At 36.2% G+C, this 18,796-nt stretch overlaps 1 protein-coding gene across 1 annotated transcript; it reads left to right on the forward strand.

Annotated features, from left to right (window-relative positions):
• Positions 1-1,512: 1,512 nt before the first annotated feature.
• Positions 1,513-8,172, forward strand: LOC115974902. The gene is made up of 9 exons (XM_031095465.1): positions 1,513-1,770; positions 1,993-2,195; positions 4,398-4,579; positions 4,660-4,944; positions 5,035-5,093; positions 5,204-5,240; positions 5,370-5,441; positions 6,918-7,242; positions 7,614-8,172. Exons 1-9 carry the CDS (start codon positions 1,653-1,655, stop codon positions 7,971-7,973), a joined length of 1,641 nt encoding a protein of 546 aa, XP_030951325.1. The 5' UTR covers positions 1,513-1,652; the 3' UTR covers positions 7,974-8,172.
• The last annotated feature ends 10,624 nt before the right edge of the window (positions 8,173-18,796 follow it).

The following is an 18,796-nucleotide window of genomic DNA, read 5'->3' on the forward strand; positions in this document are numbered from 1 at the left end:
ACAACTCTTACTTTAGCACATTATTCATTAAAATAACTTTTAAAAAATCCTACTTTTTTTTTTTTATTAACAAACAAATAAAAGACTTTCACCACCCCCATAAGCAATAGCTAACCAACCACCTATTGTAGTTTATTTTAGCATTTGGGTCCATACCCTTCTACCTAAGATCATTACCATTAGGTGTGTCAAATGCCAAATATTTGGCATTTAACACACCAAACACCAATATTCATGCTTCATAAGATGTTCCAAATCTCAATTTTTTTTGCAACATGCTACAGTGCAGTTTCATTTATGAAACCGCATTGTAGCATGTTGCATAAATTTTTTTATCATTTCTTTCGTACCTGATGGGAGTCTCTCTCTCTCTCTCTCTCTCTCTCTCTCTCTCTCTCATTAAAACAATAACAAATTTTGTTTAAAACATTATACAGTACCCTTCTAGAAGGGTATTGTAGCATGTTGTAAAAAATTGGGATTTGACACATCTCATTAAGTATAATTTTTAGTATTTGGTACGCTAAATACTAAAAATCTTAGCATTTGGCACACTTGATGCTAATAATCTAAAGCACACAGTAAGACTTTATTTTTATTTTTATTTTTTTGTTAAGAGTGAAATACATGCTAACCAATTGTAAATTGTTAGATTCTCAAAAAAAAAAAAAAAAAAAAAATTGTAAATTGTTAGGAAAAATTTGTTTTTGCTTGAATGAAAACTTTTATTCAACCCAGGAATTACAACAAAAAAGCCACCCTCCTTATGAACACGATTAAAGGATCCAAATTTACATAAAAGCAACAAACAAAACCATTTGACTAAACCCATATATTTTATTTAACAATAAAAAAAAATTCACTAGTTAAAATAACTGGATTTTACTATGTAACCTTTTAACTTATTTGATTAAGTGCAATTTTTATTTTATTTTTTATTATTTTTTTTTATAAAAGATAGAATTTTTACTGTAGTCTAATCTAAGTGTATATGTGTTTGAAGTTTCCTCCTAGATACTTGAATTTCAGCTCTTACCCCCCCCCTACATCGCACTATACTTGTGGAGTGACCACCACACTAAAGGTGCGTAGTGGTGCTAAAAGCCAATTAAATATTACAATGAGACTTATAAATAATATTAAAAAGTGCAATTGACACATGAATAGTAGTAAAAATAAACTAAAAACTTTAATAAACAATGGATTTCATTACTTCCTAAACACACTCTAAATAACTTTTTTTTTTTTGTTACATATGGAAAAGTTAACAGTGGTTTAAAAACTATTTTTAAAAACATTTTAGGAGAAAATAATAAATTTTTTTTTGACAACTTTCTATATTTTCTATAAAAATAATATCAAGAATTCCCTGAAATATTGCTAATTTCTCAAAAGCAACCATTAACGTCAACCTTAAAAAAAGCCACTAAAAAGTTAAAAAAGCAAAAACACAGAGGGGGTAATACCGTCACAATTTCCCGGCACAAGGTGGTGGTGGGAACCAGCAAGGTAACTAGGACTAGGAGTAATGACTAACGAGTAATCTATGCTCACTTACCTCTATCCCCTTTCCATTTCCCAAACGGTCCTGTCTCTTCCTCTCTCTAAAACCAGTACTGAACAACCAAAGCTCTCTCTCTCTCTCTCTCATAATGTTATGTTACAGCTCTCTGTTCTTTTACTTTCTAGCCACCTTTTTCTCTGCTACTTTCTTTTCCCTTTCACACGGCCATTATTCTCACTTTCCACTAGCAACACCACCCACTTCAGGTACTCCCTCTCCACTACTCTGTTTCTTTCTGTTTGGTTGCTGAGAATAATGTATGACTACAGACTAAATCACACTGTATCCACAAAGTTCCTACTTCTCTAACAACCAAGCAGAGGAGCCATAACATTTTTGTTTTTCCAACCGCATTGTCACTGGTGCTGTTTGTGGATGGAACATTAATGTTTCTTTCTTTTCTTCCATCGTTTATTTTTATTTTCCAGGGTGGGAAAATGAGGGAAAGTATAGTGTGGAGCGGGAGCACTCATCGAAGACTCGGAAGTATTTTGTGGAGGGTCCCACTGTTTTACCTGTTGTGAACTCAAATTTTATCTTGGCTTCAGAGAGAACTCAGAGAAAAGATCCTCTTAATGGCTTCAAAAAATACACCAAAGGATGGAATATCCGTGACCGCCATTACTGGGCTGTAAGTTTATCAAACCCCCCTACCATATAAATTTATGCAGTTTGATATGAGTGGATTGAATTTTGCAGAAAATGGCGATACTGATTTTTAGTATAAATTTTTATTACCTGATAAAATCTAGTACTTCGCTATTTTATCACTTATTTCAAAATGGATGGATAAAATTTTAAGACTAAGAACTTTAGAAGATCCTAATCGATACTTAGATGTCTTGTAGACTTGTTACACTTGTACTTTGGTTGGATTTCTTTTTAATTGGTAAGCATGTGTGGTATATGAGTAATTATTAGTATTCCGGAGTATGTGTGGTATATGAGTAATTATTAGTATTCCGGAGTATAGTGACGAGGTGATTCATGGATGTATCCTACCAATTAAATTCATGATGGGTCTATCATAATGTGAGAGGGAGCGTCACATTGCTATTCCTAATAATTTTCAGTGGTTTATGACACTGTCATTATTGTTTGTGACTTTGTGTTGGAGGGATAGTTTAGGAAATTATGCCATCCAGTAAAATTGGTCAAACTAGGTAGTATCTATTTAGCAAGGTGATGTCTTATGTAACGTGTTACTTGTTAAAAAGGAAAAAAAAAAAAAAAGTATACCCGTGTGTATATGCAACATTATTGTTAAATGTATGACGGGTCCTGCTTGTGTGCATCCACCTGAGTATGAGAGAAGTATTGCATCAATGAGAAACATTCAATGAGAAACTTAAAGATTAAGAAGGATTTATAAAATAAAAGAGAGAGAAAACCTTGATTAAGAAAATAACATAGTTATAGAAGATGGTATATTGATGTAGCCTTTTTTTTTTTTTTTTTTGGAGAAGAATGCTGGCGTCTCATTTAAGTTGATTGAGTCACAACTTTTTATTTTTATTTTTATATATTATTAAAACGTATAGTAGGAACTTTGTGGAGAGTGGGAATACTAAGAAAGATAAGATGAGGAATGAAGTTATTTGTTCAAAAGTAGGGGGCAGGTCTTCTAGAGAAAATAGGGAGAGCTGTTTAAGAAGATTTTGTTGTGTGCAACTGAGATCTATTAATGCACCAGTTAAAAAAAGACTTTTACTTCAAGTTGAGGGTGTGCAAAGAGGTAGAGAGTATGGTTTTAGAAAGGATAGAATGCCAGAAACATATGACTGATCTCAATTAGTTTATGCAGTCAATACCCTAATTTATTGGGATTAAGCCTTATTTGATTATATACACATATATTTCCTGTTACATAAGGGAACATGACACTGCTATTATTCTTAGAGGCAATGGCTTTGGTGGAGGGTGTCAAAAAAAAAATTTATAGAATTCATGGCTATTTTAGATGGGTTTGGTGTGAAAGAGACGAGTGAAGTGTCTAAAAGAAGAAAACTGGCATTTGGAGGATAATTAATCAATAATCATTGACTGAATTAGCTCTCTTTTAGATCATGCAATGCATGCGGATGTAGAAAATCATGAAGTTTGGGTTGATACTTTTTGATCATTCTATTAACTACTTTTACCAAGATTCTGCACCTTTAATATCATTAATTGGTTCCTCCTAATATTTTCCAAGGTTAAAAAATTTATGAACTGATGATGAAACTTATTGAGGCAGTATTAGCATTTAGCAGTTTTGTCACTTTTTCTTCTGTAAGTAAATTGCAATCTGATAGCAAGGCCCAAACAATTAAAAAAACGGGTGGGGTTTGAGGCTGGGGTGGCAGAAAGTGAATACAATGCATATAAAAAAAAAAAAAAAAAAATTATATTAGTAATCCAAGGCAATCCAGTTCCAGTTACAATTATTGTAGGAGAATAATCCAATTTTCTATCAAAAACAGACCTTGGTTTAACTCTGGATGCAGACACAACCCTGAACCAAATAAGTCTAACAAAGTATCCCTGTTTGGCTTTTTCTTTCTTTCACATTTTCATTGAGGTCTTGGTCTCATACCCATGTCAATGATATTTGTAATTTGCAATCAACTATGATTTGAATGGGAATGACTTTCAATGATCCTTAAACAAATCTCTCCTTTGGGTTTCTTTTCTTCTAATTTCAGTGTAACTTAAATATCTTGAAGTAGTTATCACTCCTGCATCTTAGCTATTTGTACTTGATAAATTTTATTTCTGCTTAGTTTGGTTTTTGGTTACTTTTGAATAGTTGTATTATTTTTCTTAACTCTCTCCAAATTTCTCTTGAATGCAGTCAGTGGGTTTTACTGCAGTTCCTTTGTTTGTCATCGCTGCAGTCTGGTTCCTGGCTTTTGGACTGTGCCTATGTCTCATTTGTCTCTTTCATTTCTGTCACAAAAAGGAGTCTTATGGCTATTCCAAGACGGTTTATGTTCTTTCTCTTATTGTCCTCATAATTCTCACGATAACAACCATGTACATATCTCTCTCTCTCTCTCTCTCTGGTGTTAAGTTGAACTTTTGTAATAAACTGATGTATTCTACTGTGGTTACAGTATTGGATGTGTTATTTTATATACTGGTCAGGAGAGGTTTCACCGTAGTACAACAAATACATTGGAGTATGTTGTACATCAGGCAGATCTCACAGTTGAGAAGCTCAGGAACGTGTCAGATTATCTTGGTGCAGCTAAGCAGGTTGGAGTGGATCAAGTTTTTCTACCTTCAAATGTTCAAACTGATATTGACCAGATTGAAACCAAGATTAATTCTTCTGCTAGTATCCTCGCTGGCCGAACAGTGGAGAATTCAGAAGACATGCATGATCTCTTGGATTCTGTGTAATGAAGAATTATAAGGCTTTCTTCTTTTATTTTTGTACTTCTGATATCTATCTTGATCATTAAATGTGTATGTTAATGTTCATGCAGGAGACTTGCAATTATTGTAATCGCTGCTATTATGCTTGTCTTGACATTTCTTGGATTATGTAAGCCCCTTCAATAGATTTTTTAAGATCCCATGTATTTCTATCTTCGATAACTTCTAAAATCTTCCATAGAGGTACTAATTCATTATTGTAACTCTATTTTGCTTCAGTATTTTCTGTATTTGGCATGCAGTCTCTTGTTTACATGTAAGTAATATAGTTATGGTGCAGCACCGCATTTTCCTTTTATGTTGTTTCCCTCATTCTATGTTTCAACTATTTCTGCATCTAGTTAGGAACTTTTCTCACAGAATGGTTTAATTTATATATGTGCAGCGTGGTGATCACTGGATGGATACTTGTTACAGGGACCTTTATTTTGTGTGGCACGTTCCTTCTTCTCCATAAGTAAGTTTTTGTGATATTGTGTAAAGTTTATAGTTTTCTTGTAGATGTTTTTCCTTCTTTATATATTTGCAAGCTTTGGCTAATTCATTTGACTAGTCATGTATAATAGAATGGTTTGTAGAGACACTTTTCATTTCTCATAATAGTGAAAACTCACTCAGATGTTACATTTGTACATAGGAAAAGTATAAATTTAGCTCGATAATGATGTCTAGCTCAATTTTCTTTTGAAAAGTAGATGCTTTACTTACTGAAAAATCTTTTACCCAAGATTAAGCCCTCTACCGGTTTTAAGTTTTTTGAATCATGCAATTGTCCTTATTTCTGAAAATTTCTGAAAGTGTTCTTTTGATATGTGTCTTGAAGTGGACATTTCCCACCCTTGGAATTCTCTTTAACATAGTTTCATTATAATTTTCAGTCATATCCCAATAGATTGCTTGTATCCCGTTTCCCCTGTCTTGTTCTATGTTTATGGTTTTGTTCCTGTTTTCTATATTCTACGTTGCTTACCACTTTCCAAATTGATTACTGTGGCTAGATCTGCAACCTTGCATTCAGTTTGACTGCAAGTATTTAAAGAATGATGATAAAGAGTCCCTACCAATTCCTTATGGTTCTATTTTAAGGAGTAAGGGCATTGCTCTAGTCGTCTATTCTTAGTATTGTCTTATTCATATGCTTCTTGCATTCACTTTTTAATTGATATTTTGTGGTAAAGCTAGACATTTAGTTTATCATAAACTGATGGAAGGTTTGTTACAGTACAAAATAAGGTATATTTATAATTTTTTATGGAAAAGTTACATGCATCTAGTGGGTCTTGAACCTACAACTTCTCCCTAGACCTTGCTCTTACAAGGGGAGGAGGTGCCATTGAAGCTAGAGCTCATTGGACGTTAGGTATTTATCATAGCGAAAGACTGATGGACTGTCTCACAATGTTGCCTGCAAAGCCATGACACTAGAGGCCAAAGCATAATGGTGTTATGCAGTATTTTCATCATCTTATACATCATCATATTCTATTATAAGCTATTAATACAAAGAGAATGGATCTTTTCTCAGTTGTTACAAGCCATCACATTAAGCTTGTACCCTAAACACATTAAGAGAGTTATCCATCATTTCTCAAAGTAGAAGGTGCCATCTGTGCTTTGTGATAGAAGTTTGAAATAGCAGTCACAGAAGTTAGAAAGGAAAATTCATAATCTCCTTTGCTCAAGTGCTAAAATTTTCAAAGCTAGTTTTGTGTTTATAATGAAAACCAATTTAAAAAAGTTTCAAATTTATTTTTCTGCAACAGTTGTGATAATTTGCAGGTTTATTCTAAATGCAATTTTACTGTGTTTTTCTTTTTATGTTTTCTCAGAAAAACATAAATTTTTCCTTTTCCTCTGAAAGTTTGTTCTTTTGCTGCTGATCTTTTAACCAATGAATGTGTTTTTTTTTTTTTTTGCCCCTTTGACCTACTAGCGTAGCAGCAGACACTTGTGTTGCAATGGATGAATGGGTTCAAAACCCAACTTCTTATACAGCTTTAGATGATATACTGCCCTGCGTGGACAATGCAACTGCACAGGAAACCTTGTTGCGGAGCAAGGAAGTCACTTTTCAACTTGTTGATATGATCAACTCAGTCATTACCAATGTCTCTAACATAAATTTCTCTCCCAACTTCAAGCAAATGTATCTGAATCAATCTGGCCCATTGGTACCAATCCTCTGCAATCCATTTCATCCTGACTTCACTGATCGTGATTGCTCTGATGGTGAGGTGGAACCGAGCAATGCAACTGAAGTAAGAACCTACCAACACTAGGGAACTTGGAAATGTTTGAATAAAATAAAGAGAGCCAGGAAACTCTTTTCTGGAGTTGGTCCTCTTCCATACATATAATTGGGAAAAACTTAGATACAGTATATTAGATCCTCCAATTAAACTCAAACACTTGGTTGCGTTGAATTAAATTGTCCTTGGGAAAGAGTATGTGCTGCATTAGTTAATGCAGTTGAGTGTTTGAATTTAATTGGCAACCTAACGCCTAAGTTTTTGCCATATTTATATGGTCTCATTTTTACAAAATCAACCAATTTTGTGAAGCATTAGGCAGTGATTCTCTGGTGTCAGCATAAAATAGAAGGCCTAATACTTTGATTTAATCCATGCAGGTTTGGATGAGCTACGTCTGCCAGGTTTCTACAACTGGGATATGCATCACAACAGGGCGATTGACCCCAGCCCTTTTCAACCAGATGATGGCTGGAGTAAATGTGGGTGTTGCCTTGTACAATTATGGTCCTTTCCTGGTTGAGCTTGAAGACTGCACATTTGTGCGTCAAACTTTCAGCGAAATATATAGGGATCACTGTCCTGGTCTTCGGCAATACAGTAGATGGATCTATATAGGATTGGTGATGGTCTCTATTGCGGTTATGCTCTCTCTAATCTTCTGGCTTATATATGGGAGAGAAAGGCGCCACCGTGTTTATACCAAACAATTAGTGCCTGAAGGAGGCAAGGAGAATTAAGAGAGGCTTAAAATTATTTGCATTGCTGGTATTGGTTGGACAATTTCTTTTACCTTCAGTTTGGCTTCCAGGTTTTGTATATATTAAATTGTACTGTTGTAGTTTAAAGAACTTTGTTATTATGCTTTTACATATTTTTGCTGGGTTGTATCACTGTATGCTATGACTGTTATCATTTAAATTTTATTTTACCTTGTCAGCCAGTCACATTACACTGATTCTGATTAAATTGAAGGATGTTGTTGATTATTATGATTTGGGGCTAACGGAGCACATTAACATAAACAAGAAAATAAAATATCTATGAGGGACAACAATATTTAATGTGGTTCGGCCAACTCCACACTTACGTTCATGTCAACAAAAATATCCACTATCAATGATATGAATTACTACGACATTAATCAACACTCACAAAACCTCACTAACAGAACCTCACAAAACCTCACTAATAGAACCTCACAAGCCCAAAGCCCCAATATACCCAATAACTCACACTCACAAAACAAATGACCCTCAACACACAACTATGGGTGATCTTTCAACTCCAAATAATCTACCAACTACACTTCAAAGAAATCTACCATATTCTTCTAAGAGTTTTTCATCTCCCTCCACGTGGGAGGAACCTTGGGCAAAAGTCACCAAATTCTTTGCAACAATGCTTATTTATAAGGTTTCAATCTTATTCCTTGTTGAACAAGGAATACCAATTACTTCTTCAATAAAGAATACTTTTCCTTTATGACAAGGAGAATTCTTGTCTTCCACACTAAGGAAAAACCTTTTTCTACACCAAGGAAAAACTTTTCCTTCTACATCAAGGAATCCCAAACAAAAACTAATTAAGAATTTGAAGCAATATTCAACAAAGGAAAAGAAAGAAGCCATGCCTTTTATAAAAGCAACAAATTAGTCCATACCCTCACACATCAATGGAGTATCTTGTTAGAAAAGTAATGATGTGGAGGAATATACACCGATTTGTCCTTTGAGGTAAAACACACAATAGGCACAAAATCGGGTATCACAACATGATTGCAACAAATATATTCATCCTTTTTAGCAATAGGTTCAACAATCAAATACTTGGCATGCATCTTAAGAAATTCATTTTCACATTTTAGCTCATCTACAAGTTTGTTAGATAAAACAAGTTTAGCATCCAAGTCTATATTCAAACATTCAAACTCTTTCAGCCTTTCAAGATAATTTTCAGCAAGTTTCTTATATTTTTCAATCAATTTGTTGGATTTTTGAGCTTAGCAATCAAATCATCATTTTCACAAAATAACTTGCTTAAATTCTTATTAAACTTAGCATTTTTCTTCAAGAGTTTGATGTTAGGAATATCAACAACACCCAAAGATTCATGTAAAATAGTATCACAATCATGAGGATTATCACTAATAGAGACATTTTCACAAACACGTGGCATGTTACATTCATTAACATCCAAAACATGCATTGAGGCATACAAAGCACTATCCATGGCAAATAACACAAGGGATTAAGGATCACACTTAAGTATTTAAACCACAGCAAGTATACCCACTCTGATACTAATTGAAAATTCAAATAGTGTGTAAAACACCTATGAACGTTTAGACCTCCAAATACAAAAAATACCAACACAAGCTTATAATCAAATAATATATGTGCGGAATATGAAATATAAGCTATAACCAAATTGGTAACACACTCTAAACTAGGGGTGTCAATGTTCAACCCAACTCGTGAACACAACACGAACTTGACACGGGTTTTTTCGGATTAGGGTTAAGCCTTAATAGGTTTGGGTCATAAACGGGTCGACCCGAAAGCGACATGATAAGAAACATGTCATAACCGAGTCAACCCGTGTAACTCGCAATAAAAACGTTTGACATGCCAATTTATTTGTGTCAACCCGAAATGACTCACTTAACACAACCTGTTTAACTCGTATAACAAATAAATATTTATTTTATTTTAGATTTGTCAAATACATTTTATATCCAATATATATTTTAAATTTAAAAAGAAAAGTGAGTGATTACAAAAATTTACAAGAGATATAATTGGAAATTGAAACTTTACAGACCCTAGAACTATTAATATATATATATATATATATTTTTTGGCTTAGAACTTACACAAATGAAATTGGATGAGCTTGTGGAAGATGTTATAAATTTGGACATCAACAAAGAATCTATGGATGATAATGGTGGTCATGGTTAGGATTAGTTTACTTTTTGCTCAAATTCTTTCAATATTGATATTTAGCATTTGGCGAGTTTCAAGGATATTATATTTTTATTGAACTATGTTATTTTATTTTTTTAAACTTTGTTATTTTGAATTTGGGTTGAAGTGTATGCACTTCTTTTAGAGTGTAAAGAACTTATTTTTAGATGAATGTTATATTTTTGTTAAACTATATTATTTTGAATGTGGGTTGAAGACTTGAAGTGTATGCACTGCTTTTTGGGATGTAAAAAAAATTATTTTTAGATGGATGTTATATTTAATATTATGCAGGTTGAAATAGGTTGTGTTACATTCGTATCAATCCAACACGACTCGTTTATTAAACGTGTTAAATGGGTTGGGTCAGGTCAACCTGACTTATTAATAAGTCAGGTTAGGGTTGAAAGATCATGACACGATTATTAAATGGGTCGGGTTAGGATTGAGCCATTTAATCGAATACCCCTACCTCGACACGACACGAACCCGACACGCTAACCCGAATTAACACCCCTACTCTAAATTATAATTAATCACAATTACAACAGTAATTAAAAAGTAAAGAAAAAGGGAAGATGCAAACACAAAGATAACACGACAATGTGTTATCGAAGAGGAAATCAAAGTACTAGGTGAAAAATCTCTCCGCCACCCTCTGAGCGGTCAATAATCTACTAGAGAATGAAGTTGGGATACATGAATAACAGAAGACCCTTCAAGCCTAATCTACCCAGTGTACCTAAGCCCTTAAGCTTCTTACTCCAATAGAGTTATGCCGAATCTTGTTTTCTCTAGCTTACCAAATCCCGCAATAATGCCATATTGCATCCGCCATCCTTGGCATCTTCCAATGCTTCCCAAGCTCCAAAAACACTCAACACTCTAAATGGGTATGGGTAGTTGAAAGTTCAAATATGTGTATAAACACCCTTGAACGTTTAGACCCCCAAATTACAACTTAACCAATTCAAGCATTATGTCAAACAACTAGTGTGCGGAAACTTAACATAAACTATAATATGGAATTGGTAAAACTATCTAAGCCAAATTAAAATCACAATCCACAGCAGATAATAAAAAGGCAAAGATATAGAGGAAGGAAGATGCAAACACAAAGACAACACGCGATGTGTTATCGAAGAGGAAACCGAAGCCCTCGGCGTAAAACCTCTCCGTCGCCCTCCAAGCGGTAAACAATCCACTAGAAAATATAGTTGGGATACATGGACAGCAATAGACCCTCCAAGCCTAATCTACCCAGTGCACCTAAGCCCTCCAAACTTCTTGCTCCAACAAGGTTGCGCCGAACCTTTTTCTTTTATAACTTCCCGGATTCCGCTACTAGACCGTAGCATCAACCAATGAAGATTGGTTCATTCCTAACTGCTTCCCAGAAATCCAAACAGCTCTCTCACAGTAATGAAAATGGTGAGAACAAGGTTTGGTAAAATGTCTCTCAAGGATTTGACAATGGAGAGGAAGAGAGTTGAGGAATTTGAAGAAACTCTAATGTATATATTGTTGGTGAATCAATCTTGTTTTTCTTTAGGATTTCTCTCTCAAAATTCTCTCTGGAAGCTCTCTTACATTTGTGGGTACAAGGGGTATTTATACTGGAGTGGGAGAGGAATGTGAAACGTCAGGTTTTACAAAATAGGGGTGGCTCGCGGCTTGACTAAGTCGCGAGATCCAGTCGCAAGATAACCGTATGGCCAGTTGTCCTGTTTTGTCCTGTAGTGCTCCAGCTAGCATGACTATTCACCTTCCGGCATGCTTGGCACGTGTGCTGCGTCTGGCGGCTTACAGCTGCGAGTCACCCGCAAGGCCAAGCCGCGAGTCTCTGTTTTCTTGCACACTCTTGAGCAAACTTCACTCTATCTCACTCACTACCCTTACAACAAACCCACCTAAATACAGGGTTACTAAATGCTGAATTACAAGCAAATTTGGCATGGAATAAAGCCAATTAGATGGTTGAATAAATTTAACCTTACAATCTCCCCCTTTGGCTATTCCGTGACAAAACTCTAAAACAGACTCTAGACTTAACATGTGAGTTGGGAACAGTTGAACAAAACTAACTCACACCTAACTCTAGAAGCTGTGAAGCACTTGAATCATAAGAACATGAAATTCCTGAAACATAACAATACACCATGATCATTGTATGCAGAAAAACATGAAATGCATATGAAGCAAGCTAAAGGTGATCAAGCAAAGATGGAGTTAAGAAACAAACCATGACTTGATCAACCAAGTGAACACCATAAGGTAGTGATCACAGCGCTCATTCACACTTGGAATGAATACAAGGACGTACAAGTTAACAAGCACAAGGCAAGATACTTGTATGCTCAACACTCAACCAATGCATAATACACAAAGTATATGCATCTAGGAACAATCCTACAAGGGCACAAGAGTGACAGTACATGAATCAAAATGCAAGACATTTAGATTAAAGTACTTATTTCAACATAGCATAAAGGCTGCATTAAGCAAGGTACATACCATAAAGCCTACAAAATATGCATAAAACATTAACCGTAAAAGCTTACAAAAGCACATGGGTACAAACACAAAATATCCTGAATAACATCAATAAAATATATAAAATATTAAACCAAGAGTATAAGTTATGAGTTAGAAACATATATACACCAAAACCACAGTGTATCAAACCCATATAAACACTAAAAGTCCAAAAATATAAACCTATAAGTTTAGAGGATAAGACTTAAAATAAAAGTATGTCAAAAGTATGTGTGTACTCCCCCTATCACTATGCACACTTCCCTTTGAACTTTCTCCCCCTTACTGAATGCTCTCCCCCTTTTTGGCACGAATAGCTCAAGGCTGTCGTCCAACTTTTGTTGAATAGCGTCTAGCTGATTTTCCATAGTCTCGAGACGCATTTGAACATGGTTGTTTGTGGAGTAGAGAATTGTCACAATCTCATCAATGCGTTTCTGAATATGCTCAAGTAAACTGCCCACTCTATCAGTATGAGGAGCAGTCTGTGCTTGCGGAATACTAGCTTGTAGAACTTCAAGAACAGCACGCGAAGTATATGTGGTATGTGCAGGTGTCTCTGACTCAGGGGCAGATGGAATAATCGAAGAGATGTGAGCACTCCTTGGTGTTTTAGAGGAGTGACTTCTGCTAGCTTGAAGAGTGAACATGGAAATAAGACGCTAACGGGTCAACATTTTTCCATCTGTAGGAGGAACAATGCCTTCACAAAGAATGAGCTTCATGATTAGGCTGCAAAATGGAATAATTCCTCGAGCTGCAGTTCGAACCGCGGTCTTCCTCAAGGTGTAATAGATGTGAGCACATATATCAATGGGGGCTCCTGTAATAAGATCACAAAGGAATAGAGCTCTCCCAAGATTGATGAATGTAGTGTTGGACAATGGGTAGAGATTAGTGAACATGATCAACTTCAGTGTGGTCAGCTCTGGTGCAAACTTTGCGGTGCTGATGGATGTTCCTGTACTGGATACTTCATGATCAGATCCTAGGATTTGTAGAATTTCTTCAACTTCTGGAGTTCGTTTATCGTAAGGAGTTAGATTCACATTCTGAGGTCTGGTGATGCCGAGAAGATCTGCGATGGAATCTGGGGAAACGCTAAACTTTGTTCCTCTGACCCAAAAAATGAGTTTAGCTCCAAGATCAGTTGCATTGGAGAAGCATTCTTTGACCAGCTCATCCATTGGATCGTCAAAGTTCCCAAACAAGTTTGCCCAATCTCGTTTCTCAAAGATTCGAGGGATAAAGGTTGTCCCTAAGGTGTTAAACTCCACCACCCGTTCCACTATAGTAGTTGACTTGTCAAAAATGTTTGAGTAGACATGTGAGGTAAGCGGAGTTCTGAACCTATCCTCATTGGGGTCTTGAGATGCCTGTGATGATAGTCGAGTCCTTTTAGCAACTGGTGTTGCTGGATCTTCAGCAACAATGTCTTTACCCCTGGAAGATCGACGAGACATCTGCAAGAGAACAGGCCCACAACAAAGAACCAACAACAGTACCACACAAGATAAATGTCAACATGATTCAGTGCCAATAGAAGAAAAAAAATTTCAATACATAAAAACAAACTGAAGATAGTGCAGACCCAACCAAACTTCCAACAATACAAAGGAGCACAAAATGACAGGTGCAGCAAAATGGTGAAAGTGCACAAAGGCATAGAAAGACAAAACACTAACAAAACTGTCAATGAGACAAGTTACCATGACCATGATATGCAAAAAAAAATACAGCATTCGAACATTAAGAACAGATATCATAAAACACTCCACAAGAGATATGAACATGGGAAAATATTTCAAAATGAAGTAACAAAGCATCCAAACTAGAGCACATGGTTGAGAGACACACATTATGTTATCATAAAAACTCAGTAACCCAATACCGAAATCCAACATCAACACTCAAGCAAGTGAAATGAGCAAGTCAAATAAACTCTAAACCCATTTAATAAAAGATTTTCAGACTCAACAACAGGCAAATATCAGAACAATGAAAAAGCACATTGTGACCGCTTAACATGAAAACAGATGAGAACAATAGCAAACATAACACGCCATACCCATTACACAAAGAGAGAAATATTTCGAACACAAAATCAATCCAAACGGTAACAAAAACATCCAGGAAAAGGGAAAATGAGATTGAGAAAGCAAAACCCATACCTTTTCTTGATGATTTGGATAAGAAATGAAGCACCAATGAGGTTTGAAAATGGATTCACGGAGTGTTTGGAAAGGAGATAGTTTAGAGAGAAGATGAACAGTCACAAATGTTCGAGGGAAAACTGAGAAAGATTTAAAAACTGCTCCTATTTCTGCCAAACACGCGTTTTTCGCAACTTGATTAAGTCGCCACACAGTCGCCAGTTCAAGCCGCCAAAACACTCAAGGACAAAAATTTGAAAAAAATTTTCTAAGTGTTTTTCGCGACTGGAAGGTCTACCCGCGAGTGAGTCGCGAGCTTAGCCGCGAAAATCTCTGAGTAACCCTCGCGACTGGACCTTCCACTCGCGAACAAGTCGCCAAAAATGACCCGTGAAGACGCGACTGAGGCTCGCTACTTGACATACCCGCGACTGAGCCGCCAAAACAGAGCAAAACTGGATTTTTGAAATTTTCAGATTTTTCAAACAAAATACTTTCCAAAAACACCTAAAACACTCAAAAATCTTTTTGTACTTGAATTAACAAAGATTAAGCATGTGAAAACACATTTCATCAAGTACAATCACACAAATGAATATGGCATTTATTGAATATAAACTTGTGTGTTGTGTGTGGATATCAACAATGAGATAGTCCTTAGTCTAATGTGAAATTTCAATGATCAATTCAACCAAGACATACACAATTAGCACTAGATCATGTGACCCATCTCAATTATAGAAATATGTATATATGACCTCCCACAAAACTTGATAACATAACTTGGAGCTTTACATTTGACTCCACTTTTAATCATAACATTTGATCTTTTTGATCTTTTGAGGCAATCACCTCTCATTGTGAGAGTGATATTTGACATTTCACTTTAATGAACAAGCTTTTGGCTTTTTGAATAAACATTTTCTTTAATATAAAGTCGCTTACCCTTTTTCCTAGTCGAATACTAGAATGTGCGACAGGCTTTTGCAGCTCAATATCTCTTTTCATTTGGAGATTTACATTTGGTGAGCTCTTTTTAGCAAAACAAAAATAAAGAGTGGGAAGATATATAGATACAAGTCTATGCATGTCTCAAGATCAACAAAACCATTCACTAATCATTCATGACAAGTTTGAAGATCTATTTACAACAATCACATAGATTTCAAGATTTCTCCCACAGAGATATGAGTGCATGAAAATAAGCAATGCTCGAAAATGCACAAAGCCATTAGCACAAAGGTACAAGACAAAACAAGTTTTGAGACAAAAGCTCAACAAAGTCAATCAAGCTTTTTGATTTTCTAATTTTTATGTGATTTTTGGATTTTTGACACTAAAACCAAAAAGATTGATAAAACAAAATTAAAAATATGCACAAGAAGACAAGCAAACAACTAACAGCAAAAACAGCAATCAAACAAACAAACATTGTCACAAAGTATAGGAAGTATTAATGCATGGACATGTTGTAATGCTTATGCATGAGTACCCTTTTTCACCCACACATCACTTGCGTTTGGGGTGATTTCCTTATAGGATTGGGTACGAGAGTTAGGGCTTTCAAACCTTCGTGAGAAGCTTTCCAAGCAGTTGGTGAATGCACCAATCATCTTCATCACGTTCATCATTCCGGGATCACCATTCTGATCTCTAGATTGATCACCTGCCCAATTTCTTCTATCATTTCTAGGTCTTCCTGACCTTTGAGGAGTTGCACTATTCTTTACTCTCAGTTTTTGGCAATTTGGTCGAGTATGCCCTTGAAGTCCGCAATAATGACACACATAAGTTGCTCTAGGACCTCTTTGTGGTCGTGGGCGTGACTTGGCACGAGATTCAAACCTGCCCACAGATTGATTATGGGGATTCAACATCCGTTGGTTCACCACATTCTTCTTCTCCTCCACCTTGAGCTTCTCATCAGTAAGGTCATCTACAACTGGATCTTTGGCCTTTACAAACTTCACTTCTTTAGTGACATTTCCAGATGAACTACTTCCTCCGGTATATCCCAATCCGGATTTGTCTGAAAAACTCTTTTGAGATGAGATAACATCATCTAGCTTCTTGGTGGTGACCCTTTCTATTTTAGCATTTGCTTGCACAACCTCATTCTCAAGAAATCTCACTTTTGTGTAAGTTTCGGACAGCTCACCATTCAATGTTTCTATCTCACATTTGGCCTCCCTATATCGGATTAGGAGACTTTTGTAGTCCTCCTCTACCTTCTTCATTTTTCTCACAGCAGCCTTGGCCACCCTTGTGTACTCACCCGACTTCTCCAAGAGTGAATTATAATTCTCTTGAAGATTTGCTGTGCTTTCATCCTCTTCAGCATCTGATTCTTCAACAATTCCTAGTGATTCATCATCACTATGTTCTCCAAGGTCTCGTACAAGCAGATTCAACTCATCTGAAGACTCAACATGAGCAATAGTCATAAAAGCCGAATAGTTCCCCTCTCCATCACAGCTTTCTTCTGATTCTGAGTCAGATGAATCCGAGTCACTCAATGTCATGGCATACACTTTTCCTTTCGATTTCAAATAATTTGGACATTCCTTCTTAAAGTGTCCATACTCGTTACATTCGAAGCAAGTTACACCTTGTGTAGGTTGGGATTCTTTTCCATCTTTCTTTTTGAATTCCCTTTTCTCCCAGGCTTCTTTGGCAATGGTAATATGAGAAATCCTGTGAAATTCATCTGGAGACACATCACAGAAAATAGCATTGAGTGCTTTACTGTTAGCATTAGATGCAGCAAGTGCTGCCTTATCCCAAGTGGATTTAGCTGCCTCAAGTCTGGTCCAACCAATCTCAACAGCATCCCAAACAGATTCATCAATAGAACACAGAAAAGCTCTCATGCGAACCTTCCAAAAAGCATAATTACTACCATCAAAATATGGAGGTGCATTTAGGGATTGAGACCGATCCATCTCAAAAGGGAGTCAAGGATCACACAATGGTAATGAAACCAATAGCAATGTACCCGCTCTGATACCAAATGAAAGTTCAAAAACGTGTATAAACACCCTTGAACGTTTAGACCCCCAAAATACAACTTAACCAATTCAAGCAATATGTCAAACAACAAGTGTGCGGAAACTTAACATAAGCTATAATATGGAATTGGTTAAAAACTATCTAAGCCAAAACAAAATACAATCCACAGCTGATAATAAAAAGGCAAAGATAGAGAGGAAGGAAGATGCAAACACAAAGACAACACGCGATGTGTTATCGAAGAGGAAACCGAAGCCCTCGGCGTAAAACCTCTCCGCCGCCCTCCAAGCGGTAAACAATCCACTAGAAAATACAGTTGGGATACATGGACAGCAATAGACCCTCCAAGTCTAATCTACCCAGTACACCTAAGCCCTCCTAGCTTCTTGCTCCAACGAGGTTGCGCCGAACCTTTTTCTTTTATAGCTTCCCGGATTCCGCTACTAGACCGTAGCATCAACCAATGAAGATTGGTTCATTCCTAACTGCTTCCCAGAAATCCAAACAGCTCTCTCACAGTAATGATAATGGTGAGAACCAGGTTTGGTATAATGCCTCTCAAGGATTTGATAATGGAGAGGAAGAGAGTTGAGGAATTTGAAGAGACTCTAAGGTATAGATTGTGGGTGAATCAATCTTGTTTTTCTTTAGGGTTTCTCTCTCAAAATTCTCTCTGGAAGCTCTCTCACAATCGTGGGTAAAAGGGGTATTTATACTGGAGTGGGAGAGGAATGTGAAACGTCAGGTTTTACAAAACAGGGGTGGCTCATGGCTTGACCTTGCGGCTTGACTAAGTCGCGAGATCCAGTCGCGAGATAACCGTATGGCCAGTTGTCCTGTTTTGTCCTGTAGTGCTCCAGCTTGCATGACTGTTCACCTTCCAGCATGCTTGGCACG

This window comes from Quercus lobata, chromosome 2 (assembly GCF_001633185.2).
Source record: "Quercus lobata isolate SW786 chromosome 2, ValleyOak3.0 Primary Assembly, whole genome shotgun sequence".
Lineage (NCBI taxonomy): Eukaryota > Viridiplantae > Streptophyta > Magnoliopsida > Fagales > Fagaceae > Quercus > Quercus lobata.